General features: G+C 36.4%; 1 protein-coding gene across 1 annotated transcript in view; it reads right to left on the reverse strand.

Moving 5' to 3' along the window:
- Window positions 1-2,831: 2,831 nt before the first annotated feature.
- LOC5569003 overlaps window positions 2,832-26,628 on the reverse strand; it is a 103,490-nt gene continuing 79,693 nt past the window's right edge. The window contains exons 4-9 of the mRNA XM_001652605.2: window positions 12,687-12,803; window positions 10,924-11,099; window positions 10,574-10,847; window positions 10,208-10,499; window positions 8,872-8,999; window positions 2,832-4,506 (exon numbers count right to left, since the gene is read on the reverse strand). Of these exons, the coding sequence (XP_001652655.2) occupies window positions 4,355-4,506; window positions 8,872-8,999; window positions 10,208-10,499; window positions 10,574-10,847; window positions 10,924-11,099; window positions 12,687-12,803 (1,139 nt within the window). The 3' untranslated portion in view covers window positions 2,832-4,354. The remainder of the gene's footprint in view (window positions 4,507-8,871; window positions 9,000-10,207; window positions 10,500-10,573; window positions 10,848-10,923; window positions 11,100-12,686; window positions 12,804-26,628) is intronic.

Raw genomic sequence — 26,628 nt, forward strand, 5'->3', positions numbered from 1 at the left:
CGATTTATTTTGAAATTTTGCCCAGACATGCAGCTTAGCTATAGAAAACGTCTGGTGAGCACAGATTTGATGGAGATTTTCTTCTGATAATAACGGTCAGTGGAGCACTGTGAAATCGTTTTAGAGAAGAAAATTTGAATACCGTGAAATGTGGAGTTAAGGGATGAAAAAAAAGTTCAACTTTAATTTCGAGCAACTTCTAGTTTGTCAATAGTTAAACAAAATAGGATGCGACGGCCCTACGCTGTGATTTTACCGACGGCACTCCGGACGATGATGAAGAACAAACTATTGAATACTATTTAAACGATATATTGTAAAAAGTTATGAGAAAAAATATTTTTTTCATACGAGTTTTTTCATACAAATTTTTGTACTTTGTGTTAAAAGATTCGTAACTCTTTTACAAGATTTTTAAAATTTTTCATGTCTTCTACAAAGTTGTTCAACATCTTAAAACGCGTGTTTTTGCTGAACATCGCACCTCTCTATCTCTTAAAGTAAAAGAATTATCAGTCGAATTCGTTTTAATAAAGCTTATTTGTTTGATAGTAAAAACCCATGCAAAGACGCTTATTGACAAAAGTTTTTATCAAATGCGAAAGGGGAGATATGGTACTTTCATGGTTTGTAAGAGTTGTCTGCGCTATTTTGCGCCGATGCGAGTTATAGAGGCCTAAACTACCCCTTGAAAAAAGAGTAACTCATGAATAACTTTGTTACTTCAAAAGATAGAGTGATGATATGTTCAGCAAAAACGCGGGTTTTTCTATGACAAACAACTTTGTACAAAACACAAAAAATGTTAAAAATCTTGGAAAAATATTATGATAAAAAGTATGATTTTTAGGGGCCATTCATATACAACGGCATATATCTAAAAGTATAAGAGATAGAAAAAATGTGTCTTCGACAAAGTTGTTTCAAATTGCCAATTCTACAACTTTGCCGAAGACACCATATGTCTATCTAAATGTTTTGAAAAAAAAAGTTTTTCTATCTCACTGCTAGGTGGATTGATCACAAAACTTTTTTCGTCAAAAGTTGCGCTCAAATATACCAAGAAACTTCTCCCAACAAACTATATCGCTAAAATCAACAGTTTGGGCGCTATTCAAAAAGCGCATGAAATCGAGAAAATAAAACACAGTGCGATGCCTACTTTAGCCATGACAATTGTTGGGTCGTTTGCTAATTTAATATAAGGTACCGCGGGGTAAGTGGGTAAATGGGGTAAGTGAAAACAATTGATATATTTTACAGAATATGTGAATTAACGTTTTAAACTCATGCGTAAACCTTTGAGGTCATTGAGAACATTACAATAGGTAAGAGATTTCTGAGGTTTTTCAGCCATTATTGCATTATAGAGTGAAAAATTGTTAATCTGTCAACTGTTACTCCGTAACAAGTTGGCGGCGTACAATCTTGTTTTAATATTTTCAGTGGAAAAAAGTTGCGGAAAATAATTTCCTGTACCACTTCTTAGTTGTCCTCTGTGACAGTTTCAAACTGCAATAAAAAAAGTTTTAGAATTAATTCGACGTAGACCTAAAAATAACTAAATTTGAACACCGTCAATTTTCTTATCAGGTGGGGCAAGTGAAAAGTTTATCATTAGAGATTGAATTTGTGTTTTCTCTTCAAGTAGCCATAAGTAAACATGGTTCGCAATTATCATAGTAAAACATAACGTGCTGATAATTCTAGAAACACTATACTCAAGCGTTAAAAGGTATTAGAAAAAAATGGAAATTCTCTAAAAGATGTTGCCAAACATTACAATATCAATATGTCTACTTCGGGCAGCCAATTAAAAGGAAGACGTTGACTGAAAAGTTGCAATATTAGAGAACACACGGAAATCTCATGGAATGTCTATGTAAAGCTAATTCAAAACATAAAAATGGGGTATATGTCTATCCACATAAAAAAGACCCTAAATACGTTATTGAAGGATTTCGTTTGATTTCTCCCGAAGAGTTATCCGACGGCATATCCGACTTTCTTAAAAACAAATAACGAGCAGTGGAAATTCTACAGAGCAGAAATACAATTGCTGTCTTATAATGTAAGAACTAACATTGGAAATGTTGCAGTTATAATGTTGTCGAATCATTTCAAATAACATAACTGAACAGAAGAAAATTGATGTGAAATTTCTTTGTTTACATATTACTTATGTTATTGTTCATTGGGAAGCCTTAACAAGTGTTGAAGCTAATAGAAATCGTGAATATAACTGTTTGTTTTTGAATTTATTGTTCAAAACGGTAAACTTTTCACTTGCCCCACTTTTGGGGCAAGTGAAAAGTAAGGAGACATTTTTCAAAAACTTTTTCTGTATTTTTTTCTTCAATTTTTCATAAAAATCAATTTCAGCATGCTGCTTATATATGGTGGGAGTCAAGCTAAAAAATATACACAACCTCATTTGTTTCAATTTAAAGTCTCTAGAATTGGAAGAATCTCAACTATGCGAATTCCATTACCCACTTGCCCCACGGTACCTTATTTGAAAACCTTAAAATCGTACGGATATTTTTGTTAGACCCTTCAGAAAACCCTAAAGCCCGACGGCAATGCCGGAAATTTTGGTCTAATTTAGCCTTCTGGGCAGTATTCACTAGGTGGGTCCTGCTTAAATCCGGCATTGTTTGCAAGACAAATATCAATAACTGTTATACTATGTGAGAAGATAAAAACGAGCAAATCATGTTCCCCAAAAGTTGAGTTGTGGGTCTGATAGTTTTGTTTTCCTGATTCTAGAAATAAAGTTAGTAAATATAATTTATTTCGGAATTAGTTGTGATGAAATAAAACAAAATAGATACGTTGCATAAAAATTTATTACTATCAAAAAGTCATTGAGTAAGAGTAAAGATTTTCCATTAAATTCTAACGGGCAGGATTTTGCATTTGCTTTTTCGTCGTTGTATTATTAAAAATGATCTTAATGTACTAGATGGTGATGATGTCAATGATTTAAAATAAATACGATGATAATGTTTGAATCGGAACTATTCCTGATAAAGTTCGACCGATACTGTTTGTGTGGCTGTGAATTAACTATGGGTTTAAAATAAATTACTATCCTAAATGACACGCAATCTCTATGTGGGTTACAAATTGTCAGTTTCGTCATTGCTGTACATATGCTGTACGCTTCAGTAGGCGTTATGTTTTCGTACTTTTTTCCTACAGAAATCCGTTATGTAGTGCAATCTACCAAACAATGATTAACCCAATAGAAAGAGCCATCTTCTCGACGATCGCTTTTCTACGCTCTTTTACAAATATTCTTAAATATCGGGAACCTTAACTACCACGCTGTTCGTTTTGTATATCAATTGCAATTATTAAGATTCTGTTTTTAGGATGTAAATTATTACTAAAGAAGTTTTATACTTTTTTTAGATTTGAGGCAGTACATTTTTGTGAAATTTAAATGCTACTTTCATTTTCCTTTTCTCGATAAGGTTCAACAATATTTAAGAAATATTAGTTCCTTAGTGAAAACGATATCATGCTTGCAAGTGATTCGAAGCAAACATATCATTGCCTGGTGTAAATCAAGGACAAGTGAACTGTAATTTTGGAAATTATTTTTGTTGATCGAGGAATTTATTTTTTATATGAGTTTTAATCCGTCCTGCTGTATATGGATAAATACTATTATGTTAATAATTTTATGACCATTCTAATTAGAACATAGAATCGCTATTTATGCTCACTTGTGGTGGTTCTCGAGATACTAAGCAAATCATCCCTGTTGTGGCACTTATGAGATAAACCGGTTTTTCGTAAAAAGAGAACTACTTTCATACCGGTGACATCGTTTTCGATCAACTTTTCTAGTAGATCAGAGTTTAAGACGTTTACATTAGTATACATCAAATATATCCATCTTTCCATATATATAATTTATACCAACATACATTCATAGATTGTCCATTTATTCTTTTTTCCGATTAACTTTGACATAATATTTCAGTCGTAGCAAAGTTCGTTGTATAGGCGAGTATGCGAAGCACTTTATTTTAAAATGCTTGCTGTAACTACTCTTAAGTCTGCAGTATGATCGTCCGTCACAGTCCCAATAAATACTTATAAACAACTTTTGAGGTGAATTAAACAATTCACTGCTCGTAATTATCTAAATAAATAATCGCTTCGATAATTTTGTTGGCCCTACTCCCTTGTCAGTTTTGATTCACAGAGCGCTTTTTTTGTCATCTGATTTTTTTCCTTATCGGGGAGAAGAACTCGCTCTTATCAAACTAGTACAGCACAATAAATAAATTAGGCTAATGCTGAGTGATTGACATCGTTATTGCCGGTCGCCTTCGCCATCCTAAGCCATGACTTTGTGTGGTTGGATCCACTTTTTCATGTAGTAGCAGAACAGAGTCGACATATAAACTAAAACCATTAGAGAGCACGTCACGGCCAGCGCTAATACCGAGGTTTTGGTCGGGCACGGTTCGATAATGGTGACGGTTTTATCTGTGGAGAAATGAGATGACGATTAGGGCATATCGATTAATGTGTAACCTAGTGAGAGAAGGAGATGGGCTTGTCATCGGAGACGCAAATGCGCAAATTGGAAGCATTGCGTTTCACTATTCAATGATTCTCGGAGGATGGGGGAAATGCGCAGCGCCGCCAGCAGCTTGTCTTCTAGACGAGCAATTGGGAAGAACTAACGTTTCTGGGGATGTTAAAGGTTTGTGAGACTATATCAACGATTCTGTGACAATAACGATGCGGAATGTGATTGGCACTGGTCAACGACGAAGATAACACGGCTGGTTTGATGAAGAGTGGCACCAGGAGTCGTATATTAGGGACCGGTAACCGACTGGGCATCAAGAAGGAAATTATCTGACTTATAAAACAGCGGTGGCTACCCGGTGGAAGGAGCACTTTCAGCAATTATTGAATGGTGAAAATGGAAATGTTGCAAGGCGCAGGATGAACAAAGTTGACGACGGTCGAGTTGGTTAAAAAGGCTCTAAGCGAGCATAAACCTGTAAGGCTGTTGGCATGAATGAGATGCCGGTCGAGCTTCTCAAGCACGGAAGTGAGCAGATTTACAAGTCGATCCATCGTTTGCTTTTGAAGGTATGGGAAGACTAAGAAATGCCTACTGGTTCGTTTCGTACTCGTTCGTGTCACACGCTCAATCTACAAAAAAGGTATAGACTGGAGTGCGCCAATCAAAAAGGCGCTGAATTCAGCTTGCAAAATACTGACGCGCATTCAGCTTAACATACTGAAACCACTCGAGGAGTTCTTTGTCGGTGAATACTAGGCTAAATTTAGTGAGGGTCGCTTGGCAATGGAATCACTAGATTTTCACCTTTGTAATGATCTGAGATGAATTACAGGAGTATAATTTGCAGACTCATCATCTGTTCATTGTTTTCAAGATAGCGTACGATTCAGTGAAAAGAAATTAGCTTTGGCAGATAATGTCTGAACATGGTATTCCGGTTTTACCAACTAGGTTAATACGTCATGGGTTAAAATTAAGTATTTGGGAGCAGACGATGTGTCATCCTCGTTTATGAAGTTAGATGATTTGAAGCAAGGAGATGTACTTTCAAATTCGCAGTTCAACATTGCACTTGTTGACAGCGCAGGACAGGCCTGATCATTAATCTTACCCAAACGTGTTGGTGTTAAGGTAAAGTTCGAAGAATTCCTGAAGAATTTGTTCATCTTAAAAAACTGAAAATACATATTGCGACTTCGAATAGAGCCTTTCACGGTCAAAGTAAACAGCACCCGAAACTTGCAAACAGAAACTGAATGTGCCCTATATAAAACGTTAATAGTTCCGTCTACGAAGCGTAGAAGTTAAAAAGGCAGACCGGAACAATATTCCGGCCTTACGAACAATATTCGTTGGGAAACTACAAAATGCAGTCTGATGCAGTTACATGCATTACAAATTATATCATTTTTTAAAATAGTATTTATTATTATGCGTGTACACGAATTATCATTTAGTGCGAATGTGGTGGATGAGACCCCGAGAACCCTAAACGTTCGGGCAACTGAAGAAGTTTCTCCCAAGACTGACGAAAATGGTACTCTTCAATACCGTTGCCAATGACTTCATGCTACGTTGTAGCAGTAAAAGCATTAACCTAAGAATGCCAATGTCGCTACTGTTCGTGTGACTAACACCTAGTTTACTGCAAAGTGACAGCGGGAGTACCGGGCTTCAAAGTGTCACATAAATTTTAATGACCGAAAAAAATCATCCTCTATTGCACGGGATTGAACAATTAATGGAAAATAATAATTAAAGGTAGTAATAAATTAATTCCTTTATTGTGCCAACAGCGCCACTAGCGTTCTACTACTAATATTTCTGTTGTTGTAGCTAACGAGGTCCTGAACCATTTTTATTTACATGTTGTGTGTACGCGTGTTTGCGTGCTCGTGAAATGCCAAGAGAGAACCTAGCTATACCGTTCTCAAGAAACGCTGAAGTACTGTCAACGCATCCCGCAAAGGCTTCATGCCGCGAGCTAAAATGTGCAGGGATCAGTCTTCCCAAACGAACACCGAACACGTTGGCTCTAGCGGTTTCGTACTCTCCTTGCACTCTGTTCTCGTGTGCAAACCGAAACGCTCGAACCTGAACCTAAACCCATTCATGTGTAAAGTGAACATCGGTTCAAACGCCGGTTCGAAAACCGGTCCATTTATACCTCGTATGCAACCGCGGTTCAAATTTTGGTGCGAATCTTCGGCTGCATCCGAGGTTCAGAACGATGGCACAAACGGACAGACAGAAAACAGCTGATATCAACGCTTAGCTATTTTTACTTATCGTGCCTTGTAGTATGATATAGTCAAATCTTTGTTTTTTTTCATAAAGTTACCCCTAAATGTTATATAAAGTATTGATCTTAGTTGATCTGCTTAAATAAAACATTTATTGAAGTTTCAAGGTTCTTGCGATTTGAGCCAAAAAGTTCCACATATGATCCTAGAAATTTATCCGCGTGGATTTCAACCGTTCCCTGTCTGTCTGCTTTGTGCAAGGACAACAAGGCCGCTGGCAAGGGTGGTATCGGAGCCGAACTCATCAAGATGGGCCCAAAAAGGTTGGTCGCTTGTCTGCATCGGCTGAGAGTCAGAATCTGGGAGACAGAACAGCTACCGGAAAAGTGGAAGCAAGGCGTTATATGCCCCAAAAGGGCAACAAACTGGAGTGTGAAAACTATCATGCAATCATTATTTTAAGGTGACACATCTCGGAATCATAACATGGCAGACACAATGGCCGGCTTGTGCCCCTACTCACGAATTCAAAGGCACTAATCTGCTACTTAATGAACGTACAAAGTCAATCTTCTTATTTTAAGCTTTCTGCCAGTGCACAAAGCTGAAATATAAATTGCACTGTAGTTTGATGCTTCTTTCGCGAGATTTGTACCTTCAAAGTTTTGGTACATTATTGAATTCTGATTCCAAGCTGTTTCACCTTAAACGCCGCCTACAAAGTGCTATATCAGATTATCTTCTGTCATCTGTCACCTATGGCAAACGAGATCATGGGAACTTATTAAGCATCGATAGCCGCTCAACAACGAACCAGATCTTTTCCGTGCGGCAAATCCTCCAGAAATGCCGGGAGTACCTGGTCCCTACGCACCACCTTTTCATTGATTTCAAAGTGGTATGCGATAGTTTTGACCGTGTAGAGCTATGGAAGATCATGAACGAGAACAGCTTTCACGGGAAGCTCACAAGATTCATTAAAGCACCGATGGATAGTATGTAAAACTGCGTGAAGATCACGGGCGAACACTGCAATTCGTTCGAATCCCGCCGGAGACTATGACAAGGTGATGGACTTTCGTGTTTGCTGTTCAACATTGCGCTTGAAGGTGTCATGTGGAGAGCCCGATTTAACAGTCGAGACACGATTGTCACGAGATCCGGACAATTTGACAATTTGCTTCCCGGACGACATGCATATTATTGGGAGAAAATTTGAAACGGTGGCAGATTTGTTCACCCGCCTGAAACGCGAAGCAACAAGAGTGAATGCACTGAAAATAAAGTACATGCTGGTAGGTGGAACTGACCACGACAGGACCCGCCTAGGAAGCTGTGTCACGATAGACGAAGGTACTTTTGAGGTGGTTGATGAGATCCTCATTGACGGTTGACAACAACATTAGTCTGGAAATACGAAGGCGCGTCATCTGTGGAAGTCGTGCCTACTATGGGCTACAGAAGAACCCAGACACCTTCAGCATGGCCTTGCTTTGCAACCGTGGACTCGACCCACTCGGCTAAGGAAGGCCCCAAATGCACGATGTGCAAAACGCTTATTGAACCGGTAGTCCTCTACGGGCGTGAAACGTGGATTATGCTCAAAGAGGACCTGCAAGCGCTAGGGGTTTTCGAACGCCGAGTGCTTAGGACCATCTTCGGAGGCGTGCAAGAGAATGACGTGTGGCGGCGAAGAATGAACCATGAGCTCACCCAACTCTACGGCGAACCCGGTATCTAGAAGGTGGCTTAAGCTGGAAGGATACGTTGGACAAGGCTTGTTGCAAGAAAGCCGAACAACAGATCTTTAAAGTTGGTGTTCGCTTAGAATCCAGTCGGAACAAGGCGTGGGACGCAAAGAACTAGATGGATTGACCAAGTGCACCAGGACCTGATAAATTGGTGAGGTTTTATTAAGTTGATTAATGTAGAACTAAATTAATAATACGGCTGGTCACTTATTGCGAATGTAGTGAAAAAAAAAACCTGAACGAGGGACAAGGTAGCTGCTCTGAACCATTATTTCCTTCTTTTTTTATTTTTTTAGATCTGCATATTGAGTGTACTCACCTCTACCATACTCCGTGCTGGCTTCACTTCTCAGGAAGTCGCGGTTCTTTTCATCTCCAAAGTCGAGAACCAAAATTTCCTGCGAGATGTTCATTTCTTCTTCCTCTTCTTCCGTGGTGGTTTCATTTCTAGGGAGGCAAAGATAGGAAAAAAATGAATTAAAATATGCATAACTTTGGTTTGTGTATGGAACGACTTTGTACAAAGGGGAATTACTGCTGTGATATGATTATACTATAGAAATAATAAACCATAGAAGAAGGATGTCGCTGTCGTCGTTGTCGGAACATCTTTTGCTGGCGGAGATAGGTGGAGCTATAAATGTCAACACGAAAATGTATGCAGTTTGACACTTATGTACCCAACATGTTTCTGAGCGAGAACAAAAGGAACACTAGCGACAATCTTCTTCTATGGTTTATTATTTCTATTGATTATACCCACTGATACCCAACCCTGCTTTTGGACAGAGTTCCAATTTAGTTTTTTTTGTGTTCAGTCTACTCCCCTCGATATTGAAGGGACCATCGTGCTATAGAACACAAAATCGAGGTAACTATGGTACTCGTAACTCGATATCGAGATACAAAGTACCGAGTAAGGGAGAGTTGACTGTATTTTATATAGCTCAGAAATCAGAATATTGATAACTTCAGGCAATTACTAGAGCTATGAAAAGTAGTTTTTTTGGATCGCAGTGGGGCTATGCACAAAAATCATCCCCACTCTTTTACTCTACCATGAAATTAGTAAACAACAAGGCCAGTAAACGTCAACATCCCATACATAATCAAAACAGTGCAGAGCCCCGTAGGCTGTTTTATATAGACGTTTTCAGTATTTTTACAAGCCAAGAAAGGCCAAAAAAGTAAAGTCTTGATAATTTCGTGGGATGCTTCCATGAATTTCTCCAAGTATCCCTACCAAGATCCCATTCATGATATTTTCTGCGAATTCTGACAAAACGAAACGTGCAGAATCCAGGGATACTTCTGAGAACCTCTCCAAAGGTTTTTTTTCAGAGTTTTTTTTAAGAAGGTCTTCCCTATTTTTCTTCAGAAATTCTTCCAAGATCAACACCATCTCTTGTAGGGCAACAACAAATATTTCGTATGATAATGCTATAAATTCTTGCTGTCCACTTAAAAACTCTTGAATAGCAAAGCATGTTTTAAGAAAATGCTTGAGCTTGATTGGCCGCCAGTGTTTTCAGATGGCTATTACTCATTAACGTGTAAGGTTTGAGATAATCGTGAATGTTCTGAATCTTTAAAAAGGGGTCATTTCAATCAGCAGTATCCCTCGTTACACTAAGTTAAGTGATGTGCTAACAAACCTTGTCACGGAACGACGCTTTCTGCCCCAGGACTCTACTGAATCTCTTCCCCATTCACACACGGCTGGTTCGCACGGGCCCAAACAGTATTTGACGTTGCACTGGAAGATCACGCCATAGCTCTCGGTGAACCTGAACGCTTCGTATATCGACTGCAGGGCATTTCCATCCTGAGTAAATGCGGGGAAAATGCTCGGGTCCACTGGACATCCATCGTCGTCGATGATTTGGAATGTACTCTTGGAGTCCTTGGCCATGGCAACGCAAGACCGGGCAAAGATACCGTAAGGAGCTGTAGAATGAAAGAAAAGCATCATGTTAACTTCTGTGTGTGCTAAAATAACTTAAATGATCTTCGATACTTACTGTCCTCTGGAATTTCAATACGGAATGTTAGACGATCTCCAATACGCACAGTTTCCACTTCGCGAGTTCTGGCGTCCAGAATGCGGATCCTTGGTGGTGGCGCTTCTGGCGATGAGTTGATGTGGATCATTTCTGGATCCCGAATCGGTAGCATTCCGAAGGAGATGTTCTTAGAGCTCATATCGTAGGTACACTTCACCTTGTAGATCTTATCCGCCTTGGTCATAACGACTGAGTGGTGTTGTAAAACCACCGTATTACTGTAGATGCCGGTCTACAATAGAAACATAAATCAAGTAATTATTTTAATTAAACAAGAACTTAGGCGATAATTAAAAACGTATTCGTACGGCACTCTGCGTATTGCAGTCCTGTCCTCCCATCGTGAGATCCAACCGGAAGGAATCCGAATTGATCACATCGATGTTGCACGTTTCGGATCGTCCCAGAGCATAGATACGTCCATTGAATGGCTTGTTGGTGCGCACTTGCACAGCAATGCGCGTGTCTTTGCAGTGTACAGATACTATAACGATAGAAAATGAGTATTATTTTCAAAACAAGACAATAGTTCGACTTAGGGGGGTCTGTAGCCTTGAGGTTACGCTTCCGCTTCATAAGCGGAAGGTCTTGGGTTCGATTCCCAGCCCCTCCACAAGAAACCCGTCCAGCCACCAGAAGACGGAGGACCGTGCATTGTGGAGCACATCCATCCTCCGTCAGTATCAGATGATGACTGAGACAAACTGACCCTCTTCGCAGGCAACTAGCCTCACTAACAGCAGAGCTCTCTCCTACCTGCTCGGTGTGAGAGTAAAAGAGTAGGAGAGAGTGAAAGTAAGATGTAAATATAGATAAGTTGAAAATAGATCTGTATCGGTAAAGAAGAAGCTACAGATCAACTGATTCCGGCACAGTAGTGGCCACGAGCACAAAGTGCCTTAAAAAAAAAAAAATAGTTCGACTTCTTCTCTGGTCCAACAATATCTGCAAATTGAACCTTATAACCTTATATTCCTGAATTCGTCAAACATAAACCCTGGAGACATGCAATTATGAAAATTTTACAATTTTCAACCATGCTTAAAACGTACACGGCAAGAAATAAGATAGGTTTTTAATGCGTAGTGCTGAAATTCACACCATCTGCAATTTTTAAGATGTAATGGGTGTGAACTTAAGGTGAAACAGTTTGCAATCCAACTTCTAAATTTGTACTAATATTTCAATTTATTCAACATTATAACACATTAGGCTCGAAAAAATAGGAAAAAACAACAAGTCGGATTGTCCCATTTTGAAATATAATCGCATATCGGCCTCACTACAGATTTACGCAACGTGGAAAGTTATTGAAGTAAAAAGCAAATTGTAGAAGTTTCATTCAGTTTTAAAAGTATTCAAATCTTGTGTAATTTTTTGAACATTCGTATGAAAAACGAGTTTGTAAACTTCATTTTATCAATGCCTACTTTTTACAGATGGGACTGACTTGCGATTCACGGCAGTACATATAGTAGAAGTATATTGAACCATAGCTGGCCATCGAAAATAAAAATGTACGTAGCGCAGACACATGAATCGTAAGCTATGTATATAAAGCATATGAAGAAGATAATATTATAAAGTGTAGAGGCGCATTAACTTTAAGGTGACGAATAGGTACTGAAAAGCTGAGCGTACAGACGGAAACCTGAATGGTGCTCTACGATACATTCAGATATCAAGGTGAATATGAAGTACTATGTACTATGAAACAGTTGTAAAAAAGCGCTTGGAAAAATGCGAATGTTCGAATAGTATACTGTAATCTTTGTTTTAATCTAAATGAAATGCGCAAAAACTAACTAAATCGGAAAGCACTGAAATGTTTATGAATAAGAAAATGCCACCATAAATTTTAATTGCAATTGAATGTGTTCAATTTCAGCTTAATTTTGGAGATTTACGTAAAAGCAATACAGAAAATCAAGTTGATATCACATACGCATGTCAATCCTTTCACATGTTATATAAAAACTGTAAAAAAAATAAATGTTTAGCATAAGGGGTTTTGAAAATATAAACAACATATCAATCGGTTCGATACTTAGCCAGTCTGCTACAATCTTACCATCATAGCAGGTTCCCGTTTTATCACAGTTAGCATCGTTTCTGGTCAGGTTGTTGATTGAGTGGTCTTCTGCGGCGTCGAATACCACAGGCAATGTGTTCTCTCCAGGTCCAGCCTCTGAAAGGAAACGAAAAGTAAAACGTTATTAGGATTTTTTTTCTATTTGTTAATATGAATCATTACACTGCGGAACACGGTTTTGTCTCAATCACCAAAATACCGCTATTTACTTAATTGAGGATTGCTGAATCCATTGACATTTTCAGAAATATCATAGCACGTCTAGTTTTTGAGATATTGGCTGTTGAAAATGCTAAATTTGACTATTTCTGCCAACTTGCATGCAAGTTTACCAGCTTGTATGGCAATTTATTTGCTAAATTTGCCTCAGAACTCAAACTTCATGAATATAACAATGCTTATAAACAAAATTCATAATACTTCCGATGCTCAAAAGTTACTTTTTGATGGTTTAGAAAAGTATTGTATTTTGTCATATAAAAGAAACGAAGAATTTTGTATGGGGACTGCAAGCATGTTGAAAAAATCGATTTAATCTAAATTTAACCTTGCAATTTCAAACAAATTATATCTGAAATTAAAGTTCAAGTCCTATTTTGCATGCATGGTGGATTAGATCTCAAATTTTTTTGATAAATCATTGTTTATTTTTTATGTAAACATGAATGAAACCAGTGTTTTATGCAACTTTGGCGACCTGTAGCTAAAAATTGTGACGTGCTGGAACATTTCTAAGAACGGCATTGTTTATTCAGCAGCCCAAATCTACTCGAGACATATAATTTGATCCTTGAGACACGCAAAAATGTCATTTTTGTTACGCTTTGTTAGAGTTGGTGTACTCACTGTAAACATAGACAGTGCTCTACAGGGTGTCCGCAAATTATCCGTACAAACTTTGGAGGCATGCGTCTATGAAACCAAGATAAACAAATTGAACATTCCTACATGGGTCAATATCTTGACCTATTATGTTCATAAGGAATAAATATGACACATTTCTGATGTCAACTATTTGTATAACCAAGCCAAATGTGATAAGCGGTCATAACGGACAGATGGAAGAAAAATGACCTTCGAACTCATAGGATTGAAACCAATATTCTGTAGATAACATCAAACAAAAATTGGATTTTTGGATTCATATATTCCAGAACTCAGGGAGAAAAAATCTTTGAAATGACTTGCGGCAGACTTTTAATTCTAACTTAAACGATTAATTTTATTTGTTTAAGTAAGATTTTTTATTTCAGACATTCTACTTAACTATATTTGGTTTCTCGTCAAATGTTTCGGATTTCGTGGCTTGAAAACGGCAGAATTGGTTTGGATAAGAAACGTTTAAGAAAAATACTACTAATTGAACTTTAACACTTCACTTCACTTTTGTAAAAGAAAAAATAAATTACAAAAAATCCTAGCGATCGAGCACTCGACACTGAATAAGTTTGTAAGTCGCAGACGGAATAGGCCTATCTGTCAAGATAAGCAACATATGAGAGTTTAAAGGTATCGCTTTACTAGTGATTTTTAGTACCTATTTTATTTTTCTCTTTTGCAAAAGTGAAGTGAAGTGTTAAAGTTCAATTAGTAGTATTTTTCTTGTTCTTTTTCTAGCAAATTCTTGTTCTAAGGAAGTAATGTCGGCAGCAATATTCACGATTTTTACAAATTTCATAGTTTGCATAGGTTTGTGTTGATTTTATTTGTTTGTGATTTTGTCTCATATCGCTGCACATCAGTTATACAGTCAACTCTCCGTAACTCGATATTCAAGAGGCCATCAAGTTAAAGAACACAAAACCAGTGCAAATGCGATCCAAAGGACCATCGAGTGTGCCATGAACACCAACTTTCACTATAGCTCTCTAACTCGATATCGAGATAAGGAATATCGAGTTAGGGAGAGTTGACTGTATTTGCAAATTTAAATTTTCACTACTATTCGGATGCTATGTCTTTTTCAGTACATTATTATGTTAAATCGATGGCTAAAGTATCTCAAAATAACCATTTAAAATACAAATAAATCGATTATCATGCGTGAAAGAATCTTTTATTGCAAATAAAGCGAAATATCCAAGAATATTTACGCGGTTCTGACTCATTCACACTCCAACGAGAAACCTGAGAAGATTCAAGGATTCAAATAGTAGATTAAAAAAAATATCAGAGACTTTTCCCAGTTTTTTGAGCTTTTACAGCAATTATTTCAGAGATATTTCAGTAAATGGCCAAGAGTTTTTTTTTAAGTTTTCTTCAAGGAATTTTTCTAAAGAATCAGTTTTTCAACAGAAATTTCTCTTATTTTCATTAATACTGTATTTTAATTTCTCACAGAAATTACTACAAAGTTGACACAAAATGTTTTGCATGGATTATTCTAGGTATCAGCACTGTGATAACCTTACGATTCTCTTAAGTTTTTTTCAAGATGTCTGCAAAAACCTATTGAGGCATCCCTCTGAGGATACATTTTGAATCATTTCAGAGATTTCTCAAAAAAAAATCGTCAATTTTTACTATTAGGAGTTATTACAGGAATTTGTTTAAAAAAGGCCTTGAAAAACACCTTTAAAAATCTTCTGGAGAATTATTATATTAACGACACAAAATATTTCTCCTCGGATTTAACATATAGGAATACACTGTAGTTTTTTTTCATCCGTTTTTTATGCGGTTAATTTATACGCGGCATTGTGTAAAAAACACGATGTTTAAAAAAAACGACAAAAAATAACTGAGTCATTTTTTTCCCCTTACAAAACAATGTTCTTCATTATGATTCATTTGGTCATGAAAAGTTCAAAGTTGTATTTTTGTGTTTTTTTTACGCGGGATATCTACCGATGTAAAAAACTTGGTTTATCTATACAAGCAGACTTCTCTCATTGCACAATGATCGGGCTCCATATAAAGGGGCGGCCAAAACCATCACAAACTATTTTGAGATTTTTATGTTATTTATCATTGTAGAATATACCTCAGGTACGTAATACGTGAATAATTCCTTCTGAAACAATAAAAACGCCTAAGAAAATTTTCATAGTACATATTCCATCCATTAAGGCAATAAAACTAGTTTTGACCGAACTTCATTTTTTTCGACTTTTGTGCATTGTTTGGCAGCATATCCTCCAAAGATTCATTATTATGATAAACTTTACTAATGAAACATTCAATCCGTTACTGTTTTTTCTCAACTCCACAGATATTGAAAATAGTTTTTCTTAAAAATTCCTTAAAAATCTAGTATTTGGATGAAACATTAATTATGGGATACTTTCGGACTTCAAAACGAATCTCCTAAGAAAACTTCACAATAATTTTTACACTTAGGTATCAATAGAGGAAGAATTCATGAAATTTATAAACTAATCATAAAAGAATCGTGGATTCCCCGATCAGCGATCGATTGCAAAATATAATGATAAACACTGAGAATACTAAGCTGAGAAACATCGTAGGTGGGTTGTAACATCAGGAAGTAGTAGAAGAAGATGTAACGTTAATAAATTATTAAATTGCCATTGAACTACATCTAAGCGTGTTCAAGTAAATTAAAAATATCCATATTCCTATCGGCTTCCTATCTCTGTAATCCTAAAATTCGCAGTTGGTACACATTTTTGTGTAAGCTTCAAGTTCAAGAAAATAACAAATTTGGTTATTATTCTATTATAGTAGTTTGGATAACAATTATTTTTCATTTAGTCTGATCTAACTTATCGCCGACCTACCCTTTCAATTTGCGTAAGCGTAGTAGCCATGCCATGCCATAAGCAACAGTGTTGAGGAAAAGCTTTCAAACTTGAAGTGTACAGCAGGGTTTCTCCGAAACGCGTAAAACTGCTTCTTTCTCTTTATTGGATTAGATGCAGCTTAGGGAATTCTTGGCTAAAAATTTAGTGTGTGTTGAAGCACTTCCATTACAAACAGACGTAACACTCAAAAAATTAAGATCGCAAACAATCAAAGGTGCAAGCATAACGTTTTCTTGAATCGGAAGTTTACACATACGTTTCGCACCATCTGCTGCACCATGCGCATAAGTATATCGCGCAATTAGTTGAACAGATGTGAGAACCTAATGAGTATAAGAGCGGATTGGAAAGTGAAATGAACGTTTCTATGGAAAAATTGGCAAGGAAATTGATCCATCCTTTACCTCACGTTTCCATATTCATTCTAATTGAAAGAAAACATACTGTCGCCATTCATTTGAAATGCAGGAAGTAGTAGGTTGTATTTGTTATTTGGAATGTTAATATTTTGAAATTATTTAGCTATACTATATTTTTAATTAAATTAAATTAATAATTTTACTCACTTGTTCTATTTGTTATGAGTTTCGTGCTTTTGTGTTTCCTTAGACTTCTCTTATTCTGAATTTTAAAAATAATTCAACATGATAAACGTGTGTTAATCCAAGAGCACGCTTGTTGAAAAAAAAGTGATGCTATTTGTGTTCTGTGTGACTGCTCTTGGGTTAAGATTTTTTTCTAACATTTCGGTGTAACTTTAACTTTTAGTCAAAATTTTCCGTTAAAGCTTTTTGTTACGAGTCGTCAATTTTGGCTCATCAATGTTTGAATACATGAATCTTTTAAAGTAAGCTCGTGTTTTCAAGAGATTTGAGTAACCGATTTATTAAACTAAATTAATTACGAATGCTGGACGAACCGTTCCCAGATAAGTATTGTCAGATCTGTCGGAAAATGCAATTCGCCTAAAATCAATTTTTCTCGGTATCCATGCAAGATACCCTGTTTCGGAAGGAGGGCGTATTACCCGAGCAAAGGCGAATAACTGGATGATGTCAAAATGATAACAACTTTTACTATCGCTATTATCATTATGCTATTCTGTTATCAATGATAACCTAATGATAACAAAATTTGTTATCATTGTATTCGTGACAGACATTTTTGATAACAGGTTGATAACAAAATATGTTATCACACAGTTTTCCCATAACATTTTTATAGAGCGTGTATTATTCAACAAAGTTGACTTTTCGTCATACAAAATTTTGTGAAATCATTTGAAGCGTAAGTTTAATCCAAAACACTAACCTCTCTAAATTTTTCCATGATTTATGACCATAAAATTTAAAAAAAATATGATGATGCAAATTTGGTTATCAACTTGATCTCAGTGGTAACATAATTTACTATTACTTTGTTATTCGACAAACAAATTTAAGTTCTCATTTGTGTTATGTTGGCTGTTAATTCAGCCAAGGTGATAACAAAATCAGTTATCAAATGATGATAACCAGGTAACAAGATTTGTTATCATTTTGCTATTCAACTTTGCTCGGGTATGTTCTTACATGGCTTAAACTAGTAAGCTGAGTTTAATCAAATGAAATCTTAGAAATAAATTTCAATATACAATTGATTTTACGTTCGATAAACGTGAAGCACTCAATGCTGAATATTATTAATCAATAGCTTATTTTTGACTTTCACACTAAGTGACCAGCCCACCAAAGTCTGCCGTATTTATTTTGCTTAATTAAATTGGCTCCTTTGTACATCTTTTACTTCTCTTGATGTTTACGTCTAGTTGGTTTTGCAGACGATGACTTTATTGGAATCGATCGCAGTGCAGTAAAGCAAGGTTTCACTATTTTAAAGATTGACAACTAGGATAAGCTTGTAATGCCATTTACTCTACCCAATCGTATATAGTTGCATGTAGAGAAAAAAGCAGGTTCAGATGTGTTGGTGCTGAAGCAGTATTTGATGGAGATGTAGATGAATTTGTTGAAGAGCCAAATAACACATGTGACGTATGATAATAATGTTTTCCGTGTAGTAAAAACACGTGTTCTGGCTGCGAATATCTCCTTTTACGGATAAAGGACCTGCAACTTGCAGAGGGAAACGATATTTCTACAATGTTGCTTGATAAAGGCTTATCGGACTTCATAGATCCAATAGTTCGTTAACAACTTCGCCAAAACACCTCGCGATCCTTTATCATACAACGCTAAGTGCAACAAAAGTGTTTCAAAAACTAAATCAGTTTTCAATAATAATACAAACAGGGCAACGATGAATGCAAGCAAGCCTAAATAAAGCAACATTGTCAATTTGCCCTGTATAAAACGCTTATTCTTATCTCTTATTTGAGGACAGGTGCGAAAACTATTAAGCAAATAAAATAGGCAAACTTCAGTGTGCTGGACATTTAGTTTGAATGTCGGAAGAAAAAGTTTCATCAATCAGGTCAGTGGTCCCGTAGAAGACATCGGCGTATGATCATTCTGATATTTACGTGAGCATACCAGAGCAACCAAATCATTCCAGATTTTAAACAAACGGTTGATACTAGCTCTTATCAATCATTAAAGTATTCACATGGCTTCTCTTCTTATTTTTATTGTGCTACATTTATTCTTAGATCTTTTTTTCGAAATAACAATATTGTTAATAGTTAATTTATTTGTTTTACCTTTCAATCGGTTCAACATAGAAAACAACAATCAATTAAATTTTAACCAGTAAACTATGAAAAAAAACAAACCCTAGCCACTCCGGTAAGTTACGTCAGTTGTAAATATTTCTAATTATAACAACGGTAACAATTTTATACTAGTTGAGAACAGTTCGGCCAACTTTATAAGCGTTTTTGTAGGGTTTTTTTCAGTGCCAAATTTCAATAAGGATTATATTGAAATTTTAAGTCAAAAACTTCAAATCAAGATTTCTCGAGATTCTTCCTAGGGATTTTTAAAAAAATTGGTCCAGAGGTGCAGAATGTCCCGTTGGGGCGTATTACACCGAGTTACCCTAATGTAACGTAATATTTATTTTATTTATTTATTTTATTTATTTTTTTTATATGATAATCTTCATCTGACAAATATGTCTCCATGAATTGTGGTGGGGAAAAGCAGATATAAAATACCTAAAGCATAAAATCCCCACAAGTTCTTAACATAAAGCTACAAATAACAGCTAACACTTAAAAATAACTAAAAGGTGAACAATAATACAAACAAACATTACAATACACATGTTAAAATTAACTCCTTGATAGACTATTCGCTCGACGCCCAAATTCTGTGGCTCTTTTCGTCAAATTCAAAAAAACCGTACACTTCGTTGAACTGAGACATCATAAACCTGATCGGATCGTGTTGTCCATAACGGCTATTTCGGGTGTCCAGTTGCAAAAAATTACGACGTCGTAGATTTCGTTCCGGCACATAAATATTGAGTTCAGCTAGTAAATTAGGAGCATCGATTTCGTTTGTTAGATTCTTAGCAACAAATTTTGCTTGCATGTTTGATCTTCTTTTCACAAGTGTGTCGATGCCTAGTAACATACACCGTTGTTCATATGGTGGAAGATTTGAAGCGTCCCTCCATGGTATATATCGAAGACATAATCGTACGAACCTCCACTGCACAGCTTCAATGCGGTCTATCCAATTCCTGTTGTAAGGACACCATACCAACATCGCAGACTCTAAGATGGATCGCACTAGAGCACAATATAGTGCTTTTAAACATAACGGATCACGGAATCCATTAGCGATCTTGAAAATAAATCCAAGTTGTTTGTTTGCCTTGGAAACGACACTCTCCAAATGTGGTCTAAAATTAAGCTCCTTGTCCAATATTACTCCAAGGTCTCTGACTTCATTCTAATGTTTGGCCAGACAGAGAATAGTTGAATATAATCGGATGTCGTTTTCTGCTAAATGAAATAGTATTACACTTAGCAACACAAAGCTCTAGACAGTTCCGTTTGCTCCAATCCTCGAAAGAATCCTTTGCAACTCTAAACAATCCTCCAGTCTAGTGATAACCATAAAGATCTTCACGTCATCCGCATAAAATGATCGCTTCCCACGTGGCAATACGTACGAAACATCATTGATAAAGAGTGAGAACAACAGCGGGCCGCGGTTGCTTCCTTGTGGAACGCTCGAAAGTATAGCAATTGCGTTAGAATATTCAGCACCAATTTTCACTTTTACCGACCTCCCTGATAAGTACGATTCGAAACAGGGAATGAGAGCCGGTGAAACACCAAGTTTTAAAAGTTTCTGTAGTAAAATGCCATGATCCACACGGTCAAACGCAGATTTAAAATCCGTATACACAGCATCTAGTTGTAGTCCAGCATCCATCGTTCGTATGCACAATGAAGAAAATTCAACAAGGTTTGTACTGACGGATCGTTTAGGAAAGAAGCCATGCTGCGAAGTTGAGATGTAATTTTTACAGGATTCAAAAAGTAATGTGTTGATGATCAATTCAAGTAACTTCGAACAAGCGCTCAGCGAGGTAATCCCACGATAGTTCGAAATATTACTTTTGTCACCTTTTTTATGGACAGGAGAAAGGAACGACTGCTTCCATGCTGTAGGAAATACCCCTTGTTGTAATGAAGAATTAAATAGCTTAATCAACGGAACAATTAGCGCATTCCTGCAGTTCTTTAGTACAGATGAGGGAATACCATCAGGACCAGGTGATACAGAGTATTTAAGTTTACACAATGCAGTTAGTACATGATCTTCAGTAATTACAAACGGACTAAAACTGAAGCTATCTGCAGGAGTATCACGAATTGCAGCAACTATTTGCGAAGGTGTAGCTGGAACAGACGAGAATGCATTCCTGAAGTGTTCAGCAAACAACTCACATTTTTTTGAAGCCGTATCAGTGGTGATATCTCCGAAGTACATAGATGTTGGCAAACCATCCTCTTTGCGTTTCGATTGAACGAAAGACCAAAATCGTTTAGGATGATATATAGCCTTTTCAAACTTAACAGTCCTTTGAACCAGTTGGAGGTTACGGGTAACACAAAGTTACCAGCTGCTTTCAAGCCCATATCGTTGATCAAGCGCTATTATTATTGTGCACAGTACAGCAAACGCCTGATCCATTGACAGCATTTTTTTAAGGATGAGCAATCCAGTTGACTATAAAAAATCAATTCATATAAAATCAATCACATTCACACTGTTCCGATCGAATCAAATAAGATTGGTCTGAAATGGGAAATAACCCACGTCATGGCAGCATTTATGTGTTCCCTGACCTCGGCCGTCGCGTCGGTAAACAGAGACTTCAGGCGGCAACGGCTCATTATTGTCTATGAGCCCGATTAATCATAGCTTTCCACCGAATTGCACATTTTGCGCACGGCAAACGCTCTTCACATCTCTTTCTTCTCATTTCCTTTCTACAGCGTCCGCCGAAGAAAATTGAAGCTTTTCTCTTTCGTCAAGTTGAAAGTTTTTGGGTCAAATTTAATTCCGCTTTCAATTTTAGCCTCTTGCTGTTCATAATGGTCAGATCTAACCTCTCCGGAGTGAAATTTCGGGTGCAATGCGCCGATGAAGCATAATAGGAAAACTCCTCGTTCGATTCGCCACAGAATACGTTTGGCACTGACCGTGCGTTCGATACGAAAAAAAAGTTCATCGAACCAAATGCTAATGCAATTACCTTGTTCGTCAGTGTTATCACATTATCATCAGTTGTGTTTTGGTTAATTTAATAAGAATTATATAATGTATTAAAATTAATTCATCGTCTGGCATATGTCTGACGATCATGCTTTTGCATCTCCGAGTAATGCAGAATTAAGTAACACTGCAAATTTTGTAGCAGTGATTGCGAAATAATCTATTTTTTTTTTAAATATTGCTATATAGTTACGTCACTTTTGATTTGTTTTCCAAGCTAAATAATATGATATAAATTCCTCGCATGGAATCTTGTTCGGTATATTAATTGTCATTATAATTTTCAAATATTGTCATCATAATATTTAAAAATCTAGTTGTCATAATTTGATGTGATTTTTGCTTAACATTCCTATTTTTTTCATGTAGATATCATTTTTGCTATCTAAAATCGATTCCAGCATGTTTTGGGCATTGATTTATTTGTATTCGAGAATATGTGCAATATCAGCCAGTACATTCTTCTGAAAGAGATGTCCTTTGCAGTGCGCATCGTACATTCGTGCTGTGCGTACACGAATTCTCTCTGCTCTTGGAAGTTTTCTAAAAAAACTACTATGAAACAGTACTTTTCAGTGCTACAAAAACAGTACTTTTCAGTGCTAAAATTAAAAACGGTACTTTTTAGTGCTACTAAAACTCATGTTGTTGAGAGGGGTTTCAATAAATTGGTCAGATGAAGTTAAGTATCTAGGGCTCATGTTAGATAAGAATTTAACTTCCAAAAATCACATTGAGGGCATTCAAGCCAAATGTAATAAATATGTAAAATGTCTCTATCCCCTTATTAATAGAAAATCAAAACTTTGTTTTAAGAACAAGCTTTTGATATTCAAACAAATTTTCAGGCCAGCCATGCTGTATACTGTACCAATATGGACTAGCTGTTGTAATACCAGGAAGAAAGCTCTGCAGATAATTCAAAATAAAATTTTGAAAATGATTCTGAGGCTTCCTCCCTGGTATAGTACCAATGAGTTACATAGAATATCCAATGTTGAAACATTGGAACAAATGTCAAATAAAATAATTAATACTTTCAGGCAAAAATCGCTACAATCTTCTATTGCTACGATTAATGCGTTATATGTTTTGGTTAAGTTAGGTTAAGTATATTCAAAGCGTTTTTTTTTCTCTTATAAGCAGGTGAAATCAACTGACCTGTAAAAAATCTGAACTGCTACGGCAAATGAAATGTAATAAGTTGTTAACAAAATGTTAATAAAATCTTAAATTTGTTTTACCAAATTAGGATGATAGTGTTGTCTAATAACACAGAACACCTAGATATAAGAAATGAATGTAATATTTGGAATGATACTAACAAAGAAATTTAAAAAAAGTGCGCTTTGCGAAAGAGGACCACGTGATTATTGAGCTGAAATCGAATTCAGGTTAAGTTCTGCGTCCATGAGTCCTCTCGTGTTGTAGGGGTGACGCGCCCTATTTAGTGAACAGGGAGTCGTGAATTCGATTTTCATCGAGACGACGTGTAACTTTTTCTCAAATTTTACATCAATTTGTCCATTTAATTCAATTGCAAAGTATATATAATGTTTAGTTTTTCGGTAAATGTTGTTGTCGGTGAATCTAGATGACCTGATAAATTTTATTGGCCTGAATATGTTCTTTGAAGCTGTTTTCTTCTTTTGTGCCAATTGTTTTTTAAACGTCACAATAACATGTGCGTTTTGCCAAAAATTTGAGAGTTTTGTATAGCAAAATCAATATAGGTGCGAAATGCCTCTCCGCAAAGTTTGAGTTCGTGGCTTATAAACATCCTACAAAAATACGTTTATGTCAAAATATAAAACACGGATCTAAAATTCTTGATTAATGATTTAACCAACAAAATTTGAAAGAGATCGGAGCACTTTTAGTGAATAACTTTATTTGCGAAGCTGCCGGTTCCATTCTGCTCGAAAATGTAGTTCCTACTGTTTCTGATATATTTGGTCGATTTTCTCTATACAAACTTCAAGTTAGTTTAGCCACCCCTTAGAGTTTATGAATTGCTCAAGACACATTCCAGCGTAACGCGACACCACGAGGAACCGACTTTCATTATCAAATGAGGTCTGTTCTCGAAAATATGCCTTGTGACCATGTGATTAAACAGGCTTTATATTATACATATTAAATGTACTTGATGTTGTGACATTTATTTTGAAACTTAACACTGTATATATGGTAACTAAAAGCAGTTACACTTCGTAACGCGACACCATCGCTGAAATGCACTTTTTCAAATACCACTCTATAATCGCCTATATCTGCTCTGCTATAATTTTTAGAACCCGGGTTTGTTCTAGGCAATTCTTCTATGTATTAATTAAAACCAGTGTGTGACTCCAAACTGGAAAGAAATATTGAATAATTATACAATTTCATTGGTTTCATTTATCCCGTATAGGCCTGAGTGAAAGAAAAATTACTAAAACTCTCACCGCTCAGCGAGTACTTAACGGATTTAAATTATTTTTTGTCAGTATACTGGCACACATACCTAGTTTCTAAAAGTGGTCAAAGAATTTCGGGAATGTTCATGTGTCCGGAGTTATTCAGGTGGGTTACTGGGTCAGGTCGGCTGAAAATGGTGCTGTACTTCTTTGCCCCTGGAGGTAGGCAAATTTCAAGTTACAGATAATTTCCTGAATCGGCTATAATGTGGCCACTATATCAAGGAATTTCAAGAAAAACGCATCAGCGTAAACATTTTGAGAAACGATTGAGTTGGTTAACCTTGTGTCCTGCATTTGTTTGACCCTTGAAATAACCATTTTGGGTCGCCATGATGCCTCAAACTTACGACAGAGTGGTCAATTTGTGTCTAATTATATGTGTCAAGCCCATGGGAACGTATTTCAGTAAATTATTATATTTAATCTCTACTGTTAGAGAATGGAAACGGTTTAGTATCCAACAAATCTATAGCCGGTTCTTTAGGGCATTAAGCCCGAGTGACCACAACTAGTACATTCTAAACGATGCTTACCTCTTCATTTATAATGTTGAATATCAGATCTTAATGATTTATGCAAGTTAAAATGATTGCCATTGCAAATAAATAATAACAACTTGGTGTGTCCCAAAAAATAGCCCTTTATTACCGGACCTGACCCAGGTACCCACCAAAATATCTCCGACCACAGGAACATTCCCGAGATCCTTTGGCCACATTTAGGAACTAGATATGTGGGCCAGTAAACTGACAAAAAAATATTTGAATCCGTTAAGTATTCGTTGAGCGGTGAGGGTTTTAGTATTTTTGCTTTCACTGAGGCCTATACGGGTTAATGAGCGTCGCGTTACGTTTATCTTCGAACAAAGTTCTGCAAATGGTGTCGCGTTACGCAAAAAGCATTTTTTTTAAATTTTATTGACAAAATAGGTAATGTTGCTTTCTGGTTTCGGAAAAACTGAATATCTAGTATTATTATTTGTTTAATACATTCGACATTCTGCCTCACAGTGGAGTAATTTGATCCGACACTGGTTATAAATAATTTAATGTTTCTGTGAAACCTTTTGAGGATGTCGTGCTTAGTAAAAGCGTAGATGGCGCTTGGGGTCACCATATAAATTTGACAAAATTCTTTGCAACAATATTTAGATGTTTCAGTGATTTTTTAAGAATGTGTCTGGTGGCGTGAGCAAATAATCTTGAATTTTGACGCATGGTAGAATGATTGAATTTGATTATAAAATAAAATTATGTAAACCTATCAACGATGTACTTTGAAAAGTATGCTTTCGGCAAAGTCGACAAGCAAACGTTTATGGTTGTCGGAACTAGCCGAAATTCAATAGCACAGTGGAGTAAATGGATCTGATAAATGGGTAAAATTATTCAAAAGATTCAATAAAGTATTCTAAGAAGATTGTTTCAGAAATTTGTGGAATACCATGAAGCTTCTCAATGATGGACCGAAAAATCTGTAGAGCTGCTGTGCAGTGGGGTAATCGCACTTTTTTTTAAATTTTTAACCGTCCCTTTGATATTTTTTGAGAAGATGAAAATATCCGATGTACATTCGATTTTTATAATCTGTCGCTTAAAACACAGCGTGTGTAGATGTATAGGACTTACTAATGGTGGTCTGAAAAATACGGAATTTTGCCACACAGGGATGTATTTGAACCTGATATTGGGCCAATAATATTTCAACGTATCCATGTAGTATTTTGAGGATCATGTTTTAGCAAAACTGCTAAAGACGTTTAAGGTCTCAAAATAGTGATCTGAATATCATGGAATTCTGCCGCACAGAGGAGTTTTTAGATCAGATTATTAGGCGAATTCAATTCCTCAATTATTCAACCGATTGTTTGAGCTTTCATTGTAAGGAAATAGTTGTACCAGATTTAAGCGCCATTCCTCTGAAATCTTCCGCGTCTTTGTGAGAGGTAAACATGTTTATT

This window comes from Aedes aegypti, chromosome 3, assembly GCF_002204515.2.
Source record: "Aedes aegypti strain LVP_AGWG chromosome 3, AaegL5.0 Primary Assembly, whole genome shotgun sequence".
Classification (NCBI taxonomy): Eukaryota; Metazoa; Arthropoda; class Insecta; order Diptera; family Culicidae; genus Aedes; species Aedes aegypti.